Here is a 13383-nt window from a genome sequence, read left to right on the forward strand (position 1 = left end):
GGCTATGGTTTTTCCAGCAGCCATGTGTGGATGTGAGAGTTGGACTGTAAAGAAAGCTGAGCACTGAAAAATTGATGCTTTTGAACTGTGGTGTTGGAAAAGAGTCTTGAGAGTCCCTTGGATAGCAAGGAGATCCAACTAGCCCATCCTAAAGGAGATCAGTCCTGAATATTCACTGGAAGGACTGATGCTGAAGCTGAAACTCCTATACTCTGGCCACCTGATGTGAAGAACTGACTGAAAAGACCCTGATGCTGGGAAAGATTGAAGGCGGGAGGAGAAGGGGACGACAAAGAATGAGATGGTTGGATGGCATCACCGACTCAATGGATGTAAGTTTGAGTGAACTCTGGGAGTTGGTGATGGACAGGGAGGCCTGGCGTGCTGCAGTCCATGAGGTCACAAAGAGTCAGACACAACTGAGTGACTGAACTGACAACGATTATATACATCAAGGGTGGATGTCTCCGTGGTTAACCTAACAGGGGCAGCCCGACTTCAACTACAATCTCCGTTTGTCATCTGTAGGGAGGGAAGTCTCCAGGAGACCTGGTTTTCACTAGCAATGGTTTCCTCACTCTTGGCCAGGGTTCAGGCCCAGTTCACATCTTGTCTTTAAGATGGATGACAGCCTTCGAGATGGAGTCTCTCCTGCTTTCCTCACACTGGCCCCAACAAAATGAGAGGCCCAGATTTAAGAAGCTGATTTAAGGTTTCAGAGGAGGTACGATTTAAGATTCTGGAGAGAAAAGTTGAAGCTAATAAAACAGAATTCCAGAGCAGGTGGGAAGGGCAGATATCAAGAATACAAGAATAGCCCCAATTCCCTTCATGAGGCTCATGTTGGCCCCCTTTCCACCCCTCCCACCCAAGAGAGCTGGGCTGAGGGTGGGCGATTGATGAGAGACCCTGGCCCAAGGTGCAGCGTGCAGTTCTTCTTAAACACCAGGGGCAGCTTGGAGCGAACACGTGGAACTCAAAAGTTGGTCTCCCACAGCAGTCTGGGGACACAGGAACTTTCTTGGATGGAAGCTCAACTGCCACCAAAAATGATGAGAATATTGCTCACCTCTGCATGTGGACTCCAGAATCTCTGGCAGCCTGTCTGTAGAGCAAAGCTCTTTTGATTCACTTGGAATGGAGAAATGTGGGTCACGTGGTTAAGTACAAGCCAATCATTGTGGCCTTAGGATACTGGATTCCAGTGATGTTCCAGGCCTTCCACAGTCTGGAGCATTCACTGTGCTCTGCGGCACTTCTGGAGCCCAAGTAGAGTCCCACCTGATCCATAGCAACTGAGTGTAAGACAAAGAATGGTCATCCAAAGAAAACTCTGCGTCTTCCTACTGGGGTGGATGTGGAGCCCTACACCAAGTCACAGGTGTGGAGCCCTGTACAAAGTTCACAGGATGAAAATCTCTGAACCTGACCAAGCCCCATAGCAACTGTTGCCATGAGCTTTTGGATCAAAACTGGTCAGTTCCCAGACTCCATATTATGTAAAATACCCACCCTACTATCCACCCTATAGCATCCTAACCAATCACCTAATGCCACCATTCCAGTAGGAATTTTCTCTGTCTTGAGGCTATAAAAATTGGCTGCTAGCCTGCAAAAGTGTTCGGCTCTCCTTTAAGCTGGCCCACTGTTCTAACAGCTTGTCCCATTCTAACAAACTTTATTCTCCTCTACTTCTCCCTCATGTCTGGAAATTCTTTTCCAACCTGCTGCACAGACCAGGACAGTGGTGGGTTGGGGGGAGTTCGGGGGGCGGGGGGGCGGGGGTTGGGCAGGTAAAGATGACAATGATTATTGCTCAGTCTTGTCTGACTCTTTGCGACCTCATGGGCTATACAGTCCATGTAATTCTCCAGGTCAGAATACTGGAGTGGGTAGCTATTCCCTTCTCTAGGGGATCTTCCCAATCCAGGGATCAAACCCAGGTCTCCCGCATTGCTCGCGGATTCTTTACCAGCTGAGCCACCAGAGAAGCCTGGACAGGTAAAGTCAGCATGTTTACTGCATATGGAATTAAGTCAGAAAACATTCCATTCAGTTTAATTAAGAAGTAGCCTTGATAATTTTGAAGTTTGAGCTGGATCAAACTCGAAAAGATGAAGGGAAGAAAAGGATTGTGCATTATCTCACATGTTGATTGTGTCTTCGGAAATGTTAAGTCCCAAGAGGGCAGGTGATAATGTTTCATTGTTTTGCTTATGATTGTTACCCCATGCTGTCTCAATGTCTGTCACTTAGTAGGTAGTCAGTAAATATTTGTTATATAAAAAAGAAATACAAGTTGAAAAGTCCATGGATTTTTTTTTTTTTTTCAGGGAGAGGGCTATGACTGAAAATTTGTAATGGAGAGAGGACAAAGGGAAGTTAGGCGGCGGAATTTAGGGCGTCAGTCAGTAGCTGTAAAGAGGACCAGGTGGACCAGAAGTTCGAACTTAGAACTTTGCCTGAGTGCATTCCTTGAAACCAAGAATTGTCAGCTTTCTCATGCAAAGCTGCTGGGCAACGTGTTACTCAGAAACGGGGCAACCCTGTGAACACCGCAATCTGTAGACGCAGGAAGGAAAGAAGAGTTAAGTCGCAACTTTTTCCTGGAGTCCCTGACAACTTGATTTTTTTTAAATTGCCCTCTAAATATAGAACCCATATTAATTTGGCAGAGACTCCGTGGCTTTAGGGGATCCCAAGCGTTTAATTAACGTTTTCTAACCCGGGAGCGGGAAGAGCCGGAGGAAGAATGGTGGGCGTGGACAACCTGAAGGCAGCTGGAGGCCCGCCCCCTCCCAGAGTACACTGCGGCCGCCGCGTGCGTGAGCCGGCTTCCGGCCGTCTCCCGCCGGGCTAGCGGGAGGGTCGGACCATGGACGGGCTCCGGGCTAGCGCCGGGCTGCTGAGGCGCGGGCGGTTGAGGCGCCGGCGCCAGCAACAGCCACACAGCGGGTCGGTCCTGGCCCTGCCCCTGAGGCCCAGGAAGATCCGACGGCAGCTGAGGAGAAGTGCCTCGTCCCGAATGGCTGCGCTCAGGGCCCAGACGCTGCCAAGCGAGGACTCGGAGGACTCGAGGGTGGAGTCGACGGTCGGTGAACCCGGGGACCCGATGGCTGGAGGGGCGGCGGCCCTTTTGGATGCGACCGGGCGGGAGCCGCACGGCCAGCTTGGGCCCGCGGAGCTGCTGGAGGCTTCGCCCGCGTCCCGCTCCCTGCAGACTCCCCGCGCCCTGGGGGAGGCGCAGACCCCGGCTGCACGCTTGGTGGAAGCGCAGACCCCGCCGGCGCGCCTGGTGGAGACGTCGGCGCTACCCGCGCGCCTGGTGCCGGCCTCGGGGAGCCTGGTGGAGACCTCGGCCCTGCTGTGCTCTGCCCAGCATTTGGCGGCCGCCCCGCCGTCCGTGGCTTCTGCCCCGCTGTCGGGGCCGCAGGGGGAAAGCACGGGCGGGGAGCTGCCCTGGGACTCCCCGCTGCAGCGCATCTTGGCCGAGCTGAACTGCATCCCTAGCAGCCGGCGGCGGGCGGCGCGCCTCTTCGAGTGGCTCATCTCGCCCATGCCGCCGGACCACTTCTACCGGCGCCTGTGGGAGCGCGAGGCGGTGCTGGTGCGGCGGCAGGACCACAGCTACTACCAGGGTCTTTTCTCTACCGCCGACCTCGACTCCATACTGCGCAGCGAGGAGGTGCAATTCGGGCAGCACCTGGACGCCGCGCGCTACATCAATGGGCGGCGCGAGACCTTGAACCCGCCCGGCCGTGCTCTGCCGGCCGCCGCGTGGTCCCTGTACCGGGCCGGCTGCTCCCTGCGCCTCCTCTGTCCGCAGGCTTTCTCCACCACCGTGTGGCAGTTTTTGGCCGTGCTTCAGGAGCAGTTCGGAAGCATGGCAGGCTCCAACGTTTACCTTACGCCCCCCAACTCGCAGGGCTTTGCCCCCCACTACGACGACATCGAGGCTTTTGTCCTGCAGCTGGAAGGTAGGAAACTCTGGCGGGTCTACAGACCGCGGGTGCCGACCGAGGAACTGGCCCTGACATCCAGCCCCAACTTCAGCCAGGACGACCTCGGAGAGCCGGTGCTGCAGACGGTGCTGGAACCTGGAGATTTGCTCTATTTCCCGCGAGGCTTCATTCACCAAGCCGAATGCCAGGATGGGGTGCACTCTCTGCACTTGACCTTGTCCACATTCCAGCGCAATACTTGGGGCGACTTCCTGGAGGCTGTGCTGCCCCTGGCAGTGCAGGCCGCAATGGAGGAAAATGTGGAGTTTCGTAGGGGACTGCCCCGAGACTTTATGGATTACATGGGGGCCCAGCATTCGGATTCTAAGGATCCGCGAAGAACCGCTTTCATGGAGAAGGTGCGGGTCCTGGTTGCCCGCCTGGGACACTTTGCCCCAGTCGATGCTGTGGCTGACCAGCGAGCCAAGGACTTCATCCACGATTCTCTGCCCCCTGTGTTGACTGACAGGGAGAGGGCACTCAGCGTTTACGGGCTCCCAATTCGTTGGGAGGCTGGAGAACCTGTAAACGTGGGAGCCCAGCTGACAACAGAAACAGAAGTGCACATGCTTCAGGATGGTATAGCTCGGCTGGTGGGTGAGGGGGGCCATTTGTTTCTCTATTACACAGTAGAGAACTCCCGAGTTTATCACCTGGAAGAGCCCAAGTGCTTGGAGATATACCCCCAGCAAGCTGATGCCATGGAACTCTTGCTTCGCTCCTACCCAGAGTTTGTGAGAGTTGGGGACTTGCCCTGTGACACTGTGGAGGACCAACTTTCCTTGGCAACCATGTTATATGATAAGGGGCTGCTGCTCACCAAGATGCCTCTAACCTGAACTAGTTACTCACTAAATGCCGGAAATAAGACAGTAGTGATTCTCTCCCACCACCTTTTGAGGGAGAAAACTCGTTTTCTTACTTGATACTCATCAGTGTGTCTATATTTACCTTTATGACTGCCTCAGTGTCACAGATGTCAGTCAGTCTTCTAGGAGACACCCCCTCACCTAGGCACAGAAGGAAAAGCAGGAGTTGGAGATGGAAAAAGGAGCCTTTTCTGCAGGAGTAACTTGATTCCTGATCATTTGAGAGACCAACTTCATCATCCCCCTCAGGCTTCAGAGACTGTGTGGCATTTGCTTTGTTATTCTGCTTGAGACATCAGAAGTTTTTACTTGGAATTTGCATCCTTCATTGGAGTTCTCTTTCATCAGTTTAGGGGGAGGGTTGGGGTCAGTTTCCTGTTTGTTACTGTGAGTTTGTGTGAATGTTAGAAAAGTTATTAAAGTGCCAAAGAACTTTCCTTTTCTGAGGCTAGATTATTGTGTGGCATGGTCTGAATGTGGGAGGAGGAGGGTAGATAGGGGGAAACTGCAAAGGCTGAGGCGCAAGGTAACTTGGGGTGGATGTAGGGTTGGGGCCAATTTTGCAGCCCTAAGGGTAATTGATTCATTTTAACCCCAAACAGCACAATCCTATTAGAAAAGTTACGAGTATATTATGTTTTTTAAAGGGTATTATGTTTTTGCTCAGTGTTTGCTTGCATCAGTGGCTGGCGCGGCTCCTAAAATAGGCAGCATGTCACTAGCTGTGCTGTCATAGGCCACAGTCAGCCAGCTTGTAGCAGGCTGGCCATGAGGGAACGCTGGTGTTCAAGTTACTTTCCACTCTTAATTTTTTCTGGTAGTTGAAAGAAACTTCCCCATATATGACAAATTAATATTCTCATGGTTGGGGGAAAAGAGCCTGGTGTACCAGAGGGAGTACTGGACTTGGATCTAGAAAACCTGGGCTTGGGGTGGTGGCTGGTGGGCAGCTGGCTGAATGACCTGAGGCTGCTGCTATGCCTGGGCGCTCTGATTTTATAAGTATGTTTTGGTACAGCTTGATGTTTCCACCTCATCATTTAGGTTGTATCTGGAACTTTTAAGATCATTTTGCCATGAGTGCTAAGTTTCAGTTATATAAAGTTGAAAACTTCATGAAGTCTTTCTTTAAGTTGCAAAAGCTTACATGTACATAAGTGTACATCTCAGTCTATTCAAGATTAAGCTTCAAGGCTTTTTCTGAGTGCTTAGCCAGACATACGGCAGGTTTTTTTGTTTTTCTAAGGTGTCCTTTTTTTTACTTCACTTTCAAATTGGTTCAGTTAGAGTGACATTTTGTAAAGGGACAGATAGCAAAATCAAAACCCAAGGGGCAAAGAAAAGATAATAGACTGAGAGGATGGTGGCCAAGGAGAAAGAGAAGTATCCTTTCCTGGCTCTCATCCTACAGGGCTCACAACTAAGACCCCAGACATCCAGTCCTGAAAAAGGCTTGTTCAGGGAATCAAGGCATAGGACTCATTCCTAGAAAACCTACCCTGAAAAATTTCCTGGAGAAAAGTATGGAGCTTCAGTGGTTTTTGCCCTTCTTTGGGTTGCACATAAACACGTTTTGCTTCCTCCTTCACTTTTCTTACGGCTGCCTCAATCTTGAATACTTTCTGTATCAACAGTTCCTTTTGGCTTAGTGTTTGAATCTGAAACAGAACAGATGATGATTAAAAGAACTATATCAGGTTGCAGATCATCAAAAAGTGTTAATGAAGTAACATTGCATCAGGCTTATTAATATTAGGTGGTACGTAAAATCTCTGAGAACACTGTTCTCTTGTGATGTTGGTTGGACATTTTTATACCTGTTAATGAAAAATTTAGCTTTTGGGCATGATGAATCTGCTAAGAAATGCTTGATGTGAATCTGGTTTTTTGAATTATATTTATAAAGAATCTTTTGCCTTTTTAAAAGTATTTTTCCCCTCTATTCATCTCTGCCAGCAGCTTTGAAAAATTAGAACCACCTGTTTAGCTAGTGTTCCTTTGGAGAAAGAGCCCAGATTAGGAATTAAGAGAAATTTAGAAGGAAAAAGAAAATCTAGGGGGCCAGCTCCAGTCCCTCATTCCGTCTTTATACCCATCTGCAAAAAAGAAAGAACTTGGGTTTAGAGAATGGTGGGGAGGAACACGGGAAGGGAAGGAAACAGTATTTCAGAAACAACAACCAACTCTAATCTCAACAGCTACTTGATGGGACTAATAGGACTTCTGCTGTTTGTCTTTTATTATTAGGATTTTATAATCCTGTCTTGCACAGATGTGTTTTGTATCTTCAAGTGATATTGTTTTCTGTGGGATTGTAGGAAATATTTCTGTGCTGGTGAAAAGTGTATCTGCATGCTTGGGGAAAGGAGTCTCTAAGTCGTATTGATTCTTTTGCGACCTCATGGACTGTAGCCTGCCAGGCTCCTTGGCCCGTGGAATTTCTCAGGCAAGAATACTGGAGTGGGTTGCCATTTCCTTCTTCAGGGAATCTCTCCTACTGAGAGATGGAACCTGCATCTCCTGCCTTGGCAGGCATATTCTTTACCACTGAGCCACCAGGGAGGAACTCTTGAGAACCCTGAATTTTTTCTTGAAAACGTAGCTTATACTTATCTACCCTGTTCCTGATCTCCTGAAGCATTTCTTGGTTTCCTTCATTTTCTAAGTTGAGTATCTTCATTGCATGGTGAATTTCTCTGAAAGGTAAGAAGGACTTCTTAGATTAAATCTTCCTATCCTTCAAAGCATGGAGGTGGAAAATACAGCACTTGAAATCAGACAAGAATCCTAAGTTCCAGTCCCAACTGTGCAGTTTTGCTGAGCTTTATTTGCAAAAATCATATGATGCTTAGCTTGTGGGGGTGTTCTGTAGTTTTTGAGATGACATATTTGAAGGTACTAATAGATAATGTTTATTGAACACCTTTATGAGAGGTACTAACATGTTATCTCCTTAATCATCACCACATACCTATATGGTAGACTACTGTTTGCATCTGATACATGAAAAAATGGGCTCAGAGAATTAACTTACTCAGGTTCACATAGCTAGCACATGTCTGAGCTGGGGTTCAAATCCTGCTATTTTGGACTCCAAAGCTTGTCGTCACTAAGTAGGCACTTGATAAATGTTAACTGAATTAAAAAACCACCTGGAATGCTGAACAAATAGGTAAACTATATGAGCTTCACTTCCAATCTAATTTAGTCCTGTTTTTCTGTTGCCTACTTGGATAAGTAGATGAATGGCACAGGGAAGCCTGTGGTTTTTATAGCTGTTAAGCAGCCTGAAGAGTCAGGGACATAGTCTGTTAACAAGGTTGGAAGAATTGTCAGTACAAGAGGTCTTGGCAAGAACCAGAGGTTAGTGCTTACTTCAGAACAGCCTCATGGTTCTCTAGGAGCAGCACGTCGAGGAAGGTGTCCCTGACCCGGTCTCCTTGAAGTTTGAGGGCTAGGATGCTCCGGCAAGCCTCTAGTCGCACACCTGGTGACTCTTCATAGTGGATAGCCCAGAGCAGGAGGTCTGTCAGCTGGGGGCTCACGCAGCCAATTTGCCCCAAAGCTGCAGAAATTAGAGGTTCATGTCCCACTGTCACTTCAGGCTGAGTTGGCTGTGTCCCAGCATCTAAAGTGGCCTTACTAGTAAATGCTAAGAATAGGCAACCACTTGCTAAATTAAATATTGCAAAAATTAAACTAAGTATATTGTCTTTGAAAAGTGGTGAAAGTGAAAGTCACTCAGTTGTATCCGACTGTTTGCAACCCCATGGACTATACAATCCATGGAATTCTCCAGACCAGAATACTGGAGTGGGTAGCCTTTCCCTTCTCCAGGGGATCTTCCCAACCCAGGGATCAAACCCAGGTCTCCCGCATTGCAGGTGGATTCTTTACCAGCCAAGCCACAAAGGAAGTCCAAGAACACTGGAGTGGGTAGCCTATCCCTTCTCCAGCGGATACCTTCCCTTTTAGATGACAATCAGTATTTTAGGAACTCTCTTGAGAATTCCCAGGAAGGGGATATTCAATACCATCCTCGTCCATTAGGATGTGAGGATACACTAACGTATTTACCTAGGGATGAGATTTGGAATAGATAACTCAGAAGACCAGCCTAGTCAGGTAAGGGGAAAAGAAGGTATAGTTACACTTCATGGCTTTACCCAGCGTTGATTCTCATAGGGACCTGCCAGACTGTCAGAAGCAATGGCAAAGATCCCTAAAAATAAGCTCCAGGAAATTTGAGGGCAGGATTTTACGTTTGTAGCAGTCTTAAATCTGGTCTGACTTTTACGGAGTCCTACAGTTGACACCTCTACAGAAAGCAAGTATATCCAGTAGTGGATACCTTCTTGGAACTCATACCTAACTCTGTTGGCAGGGACTGCCTTGTCAGTCCTACCTCAACAACCTTGACATAGACCTAGACTCAGGATCCTTAACTAAAAATTGAAGGAAGTGATTTTTAATTTCTTCTGAGAAGCTGTGATCATCCTTTCCCCTCCCCTCTACCCTCTTCCTAAAGAGATTCTGGGGATCCTCTATATAAAATATGGGAACGTATTAGAGGTAGAGGAGTTGGAGCCACTGCCATAATACCTCGAATGGCAAAGGCCTTGATTTTCCAGCAGGGATCTCCCTGTATCAGATTCAGAAGGCATTCAAGGACCTAGGATGGATAAAAGGCAGTGTTGAGTGGAGAGAATAAGAGCAAGAATGTATCAGAGAGAGGGTTCGCTCTTCTCTAAAATGTTCTGTAACTGGAAAAGTGATCTGTCAAATCTAGTGACAAATGAGCTGGAGCCAGAAGTACTAGCTTACATACAGTGTTCTCTCCTGTCTAGAGACTGATTTTCCCTGCTCACAGATCTCTGGCCATATAGGCTTCTTTTGAATACCTCCGTCAGGTTTTCCTCTAATAACCAGAGATTATAAGTCCATCCACTGGAGTTGATCCCAAAGCCCATGAGCACACATGTAATGAGAAGCTGGTTAACTGAGGTGAGACTAGGATTCAGGGGTGTGCTCTAGAGTGGGTCTAGGCTGGCTTGGAGCTGTGTGTGGCCCTAACTGTTGGTGTGGCCTGTATATCTCCTCACCTTCCTGTTCTGGTCTCTCATGCCGTATCCCTACAGAATGGTGAGTGATCTATGTATGCGGGAAGCACAGGGTAATGTCCTCTTGGGTTAATCAGGTAAGAAGGGTACACGTCTCCTTGACTCACCCTATTATCATGGATCTGCAGGGCACCGGCTGCCAAGCAAGCTGCCCGCCGAACTGCCATGAAGTCATCAGAGAAGCAGTCCAGAAAGCTTGGGAGAAGCTTGGCGGTCATAAGCTTGAGCCCACAAATCAGGTAGAGGGCTTCCACACGCCCCTGGAAATTTCCTTGACCCAGCTTGATTCTGTAAGGCACAGGTGCTTTTATTTTCCCTCCTCAAACTTTTTCCGTTGCTTTTTTTACCCCTACTCCTACCTCCAGTGCCCTCAGGCTGAAATCTAGCTCCTGTAGGCTCGCCATTATCCACTCCCACCCTTTCCTAGTTAGCCTTGTCCCCATTAATTTGTTTCACCAGGTAGAGACCTCAACTGTTTTATTTACTTGAATCCCTATTACCTAGCATATGCTAGATGCTAAACCCTGTTGAATGACTAAATAAAGAAAACTTGAAACATACAGCTCTTGCTTCAGTCAAGTTCTCTTCTCTCGTGCCTTCACACGTGTCATGTTCATTTCAGTATTTGGCTTCCAGTATGGATTGTCTTACCTTCTCTCTGCTTATGCAGTCTTATCTATCCTTCATGAAACTTGACCTTACTAGGCATTCATGTGTCTTGTAGAATCAGAATCATGTCATATGTTTGAACTCTGAAGACATCTAAAACAGTACCTGAACACTTAATGGGCGTTCAATTAATGGTTCTTCCCTTAGCCACATTCTTAGTGTCTATAGGGACTGTTAACTTTTTATTTTATTAAAAAGAAAATCTGCAGTGGATCTTGTACAAGGCCAAGCATACTGAGCAGCTCAACAAATACAGTTTCTTTCTCCATATTGACAAGGTCTTACCTGATTGTGTCATGCACCTCTTTTCCAAGGTTCATTTGCCCCAGAGCTTGGGCAGCTGCGTGTCTCACTTTCTTATTCCAGTCACTCAACATCAGCTGGATCAACTTATGTTTCATATCCTATAAATATGTGTAATAGTTAGCTACCATTTATCACCGCATCAGTTTTGCATGTTCAGTCGCCAAGTCGTGTCCGAATCTTTTCGACCCTGTGGACTGTAATCTCCCAGGCTTCTCTGTCCAGGGGATTTCCCAGGCAAGAATACTGGTGTGGGTTGCCATTTCCTCCTTCAGGGGATCTTCCCGACCCAGGGATTGAACCCTTGTCTCCTGCATTGGCAGGTGGATTCTTTAACCACTGAATCACCTGGGAATCCCATTTTGTACTTGGCACTGTACTAATAAGTAGTTTTACCCATCACTTAATCCTCCCAAATAATCCCATACAGCAGATACTACCACTTATAGGTGACAAAATGGAGGCATAGATTTCTTACTCAAGGTTAACATGTTGAGTCCTGGAGCCAGAACTCAGATCTAGGCCTGTTTTTGAAGCTCATGCTTTAAACTAACCAAACTATATTGTCAGCTGCACTTGAGACTCTTAAAATTTGAAGGTGATACATTAGTAGGTTGACCACCTCATCCCAATTTGCCTGGGCAAGTCCTATATACTAGACCAGCTAGGACCTTTGGCCACCCTGTGTGTTAGTATATCTCTCAAAGCAGAAGGGATAAAAAGGACTTGGTGATTAGGTAATGTGCCCTAAGCTATTCTTCCTCCTTGAAATAGCTCCCTTTCCACCCTTGATACCTGATGTTTTCCTATTCTTTTAGGATTGACCTCAAAAGCCTGTTGTCAGAGAACTCACCTCTGCCTTCTGTAAGCAATAGGAAATCCCCATAATACTTTACAGCTACATCTGTTATAGCTGTTTACATGTAACATTTAACAGAGAAGACATATCTTTGCATACCCAGTGCTAGCTACCTGCCTAACATGTAAGATGTGGTCAGAAACTGCAGGCTCACTGAATAAGTGAAAGCACTGATGGACATGTTGTTTAACCCCATCAATCTGATGTGATGGTCTCATCTTTACCCCATCCCCTGCTTGCTCTGCATGGCTTTTACTTTCAATAGGCCATCCTGAGTGGCAACTGCTGAGAAGGTGAATGTGCAACTGAATCAGATGTTGTTAAATGCAGATTCTGATTGAATTGACCTGGGGTGAGATTTTTGCATTTCCAGCAAATTCCCAAGTGATACCTGTGCTGCTGGTCCTGGACTTTAGCAGCAAGGTCCAGGCAGAATTAACCCAAACTAGAATGACCCAGGGATAGAACCTGGGTCTCCTGCATTGCAGGCAGATTCTTTACCGTCTGAGTCATTAGGGAAGTCCAGAATTATACTGACTATACTGAATGGCCAAGTTTTGACATGTGCTTTCCATGTCAAAATTCAAGGGTCAAAAACAGCAGTGTTCTAGGCCATTGTGGAGTTGCCCAATGTTACAAGGAAAAGATAATGGCATATAGGAAGAAGGGGGAAAAGCCCATTTGCACAGCTGAAGTTGATTTTATTTTATTTATTTTTTTAAAATTTATTTATTTATTTATTTTTTCAGTGGGTTTTGTCATACATTGACATGAATGAAGTTGATTTTAAAATAATGGCAAGAAGGAGGTCAGTTGAAAGCCTAGATGATGGTCAGGGTTTCCCATTCCTGGAAGTCTTTCCTTAGTAAGTCTTGCTCAGCTGTCCCACACTCCTTCACAGAACTTTAAGTTCAGCCCATACTAATGTCTCTCGGAAGAGTTTTAAGAGAGTACATTACATTTATCTCTTGTTCTTGAATCATTTGTATATGTTGATCCTGTTACTCCAATATTAATGTCAGCTCTTTGAAAGTGGGGACTATGGTGACAGATACTTATAAAGTACCTTGATGTGGAGGCAATGTCAAATTACTATAAAAAGTTTCTAAACCTTTTTTATTTTTATTCTTTGCTTATTTCACTGTAGATAGGTTATAGTTTGTGGACTCCCAGCAGGCTGAGTAGCAGTTGCTTAAGTAACAGAACGATATGTTGGCGTGTGAAGATAATTCTGGGTTAGGACTAAGAGGCAGCAATATGGGAACAGATCTTTTTGGTAAGAATGGGAAACTAGATAGCAGCAAAAAGTGGAAGAGCTCCTGAGCCCAGTTTTACTGAGAACTTCTGTCCTGGAAACAGAAAAAGAAGGCTTACCAAACTGACATTTCCACCGATCCGGGAGAGAGCCCTGCAGGCCACAATGCGGTCTTTCCATTGACGGCTATTCAGCTCCACAGCAAGCATGGTATGTATCAGGGTCTGAGGAAATGGAAGACTTGTATCGAGATCCATAGTCACTTTTAGAGATGGTGGGACCTTAAAGAAGTTACATCCTAATCTGG

At 46.8% G+C, this 13383-nt stretch overlaps 1 protein-coding gene across 5 annotated transcripts in view; it reads right to left on the reverse strand.

Moving 5' to 3' along the window:
- HEATR4 (HEAT repeat containing 4) overlaps positions 1-13383 on the reverse strand; it is a 42146-nt gene that overhangs the window by 12981 nt on the left and 15782 nt on the right. For 2 of the 5 annotated variants that reach the window (XM_043472499.1, XM_043472498.1), the window contains exons 8-15: positions 13196-13300; positions 10945-11063; positions 10098-10278; positions 9473-9542; positions 8246-8435; positions 7488-7566; positions 6369-6528; positions 4953-5011 (exon numbers count right to left, since the gene is read on the reverse strand). In XM_043472499.1, the coding sequence (XP_043328434.1) occupies positions 4953-5011; positions 6369-6528; positions 7488-7566; positions 8246-8435; positions 9473-9542; positions 10098-10278; positions 10945-11063; positions 13196-13300 (963 nt within the window). Of the gene's footprint in view, positions 1-322; positions 4544-4952; positions 5012-6368; positions 6529-7487; positions 7567-8245; positions 8436-9472; positions 9543-10097; positions 10279-10944; positions 11064-13195; positions 13301-13383 lie in introns of those variants that run through there. The other 3 variants (XM_043472496.1, XM_043472497.1, XM_043472500.1) reach the window with 3 other exon arrangements.

Source organism: Cervus canadensis, chromosome 6 (assembly GCF_019320065.1).
Source record: "Cervus canadensis isolate Bull #8, Minnesota chromosome 6, ASM1932006v1, whole genome shotgun sequence".
NCBI lineage: Eukaryota > Metazoa > Chordata > Mammalia > Artiodactyla > Cervidae > Cervus > Cervus canadensis.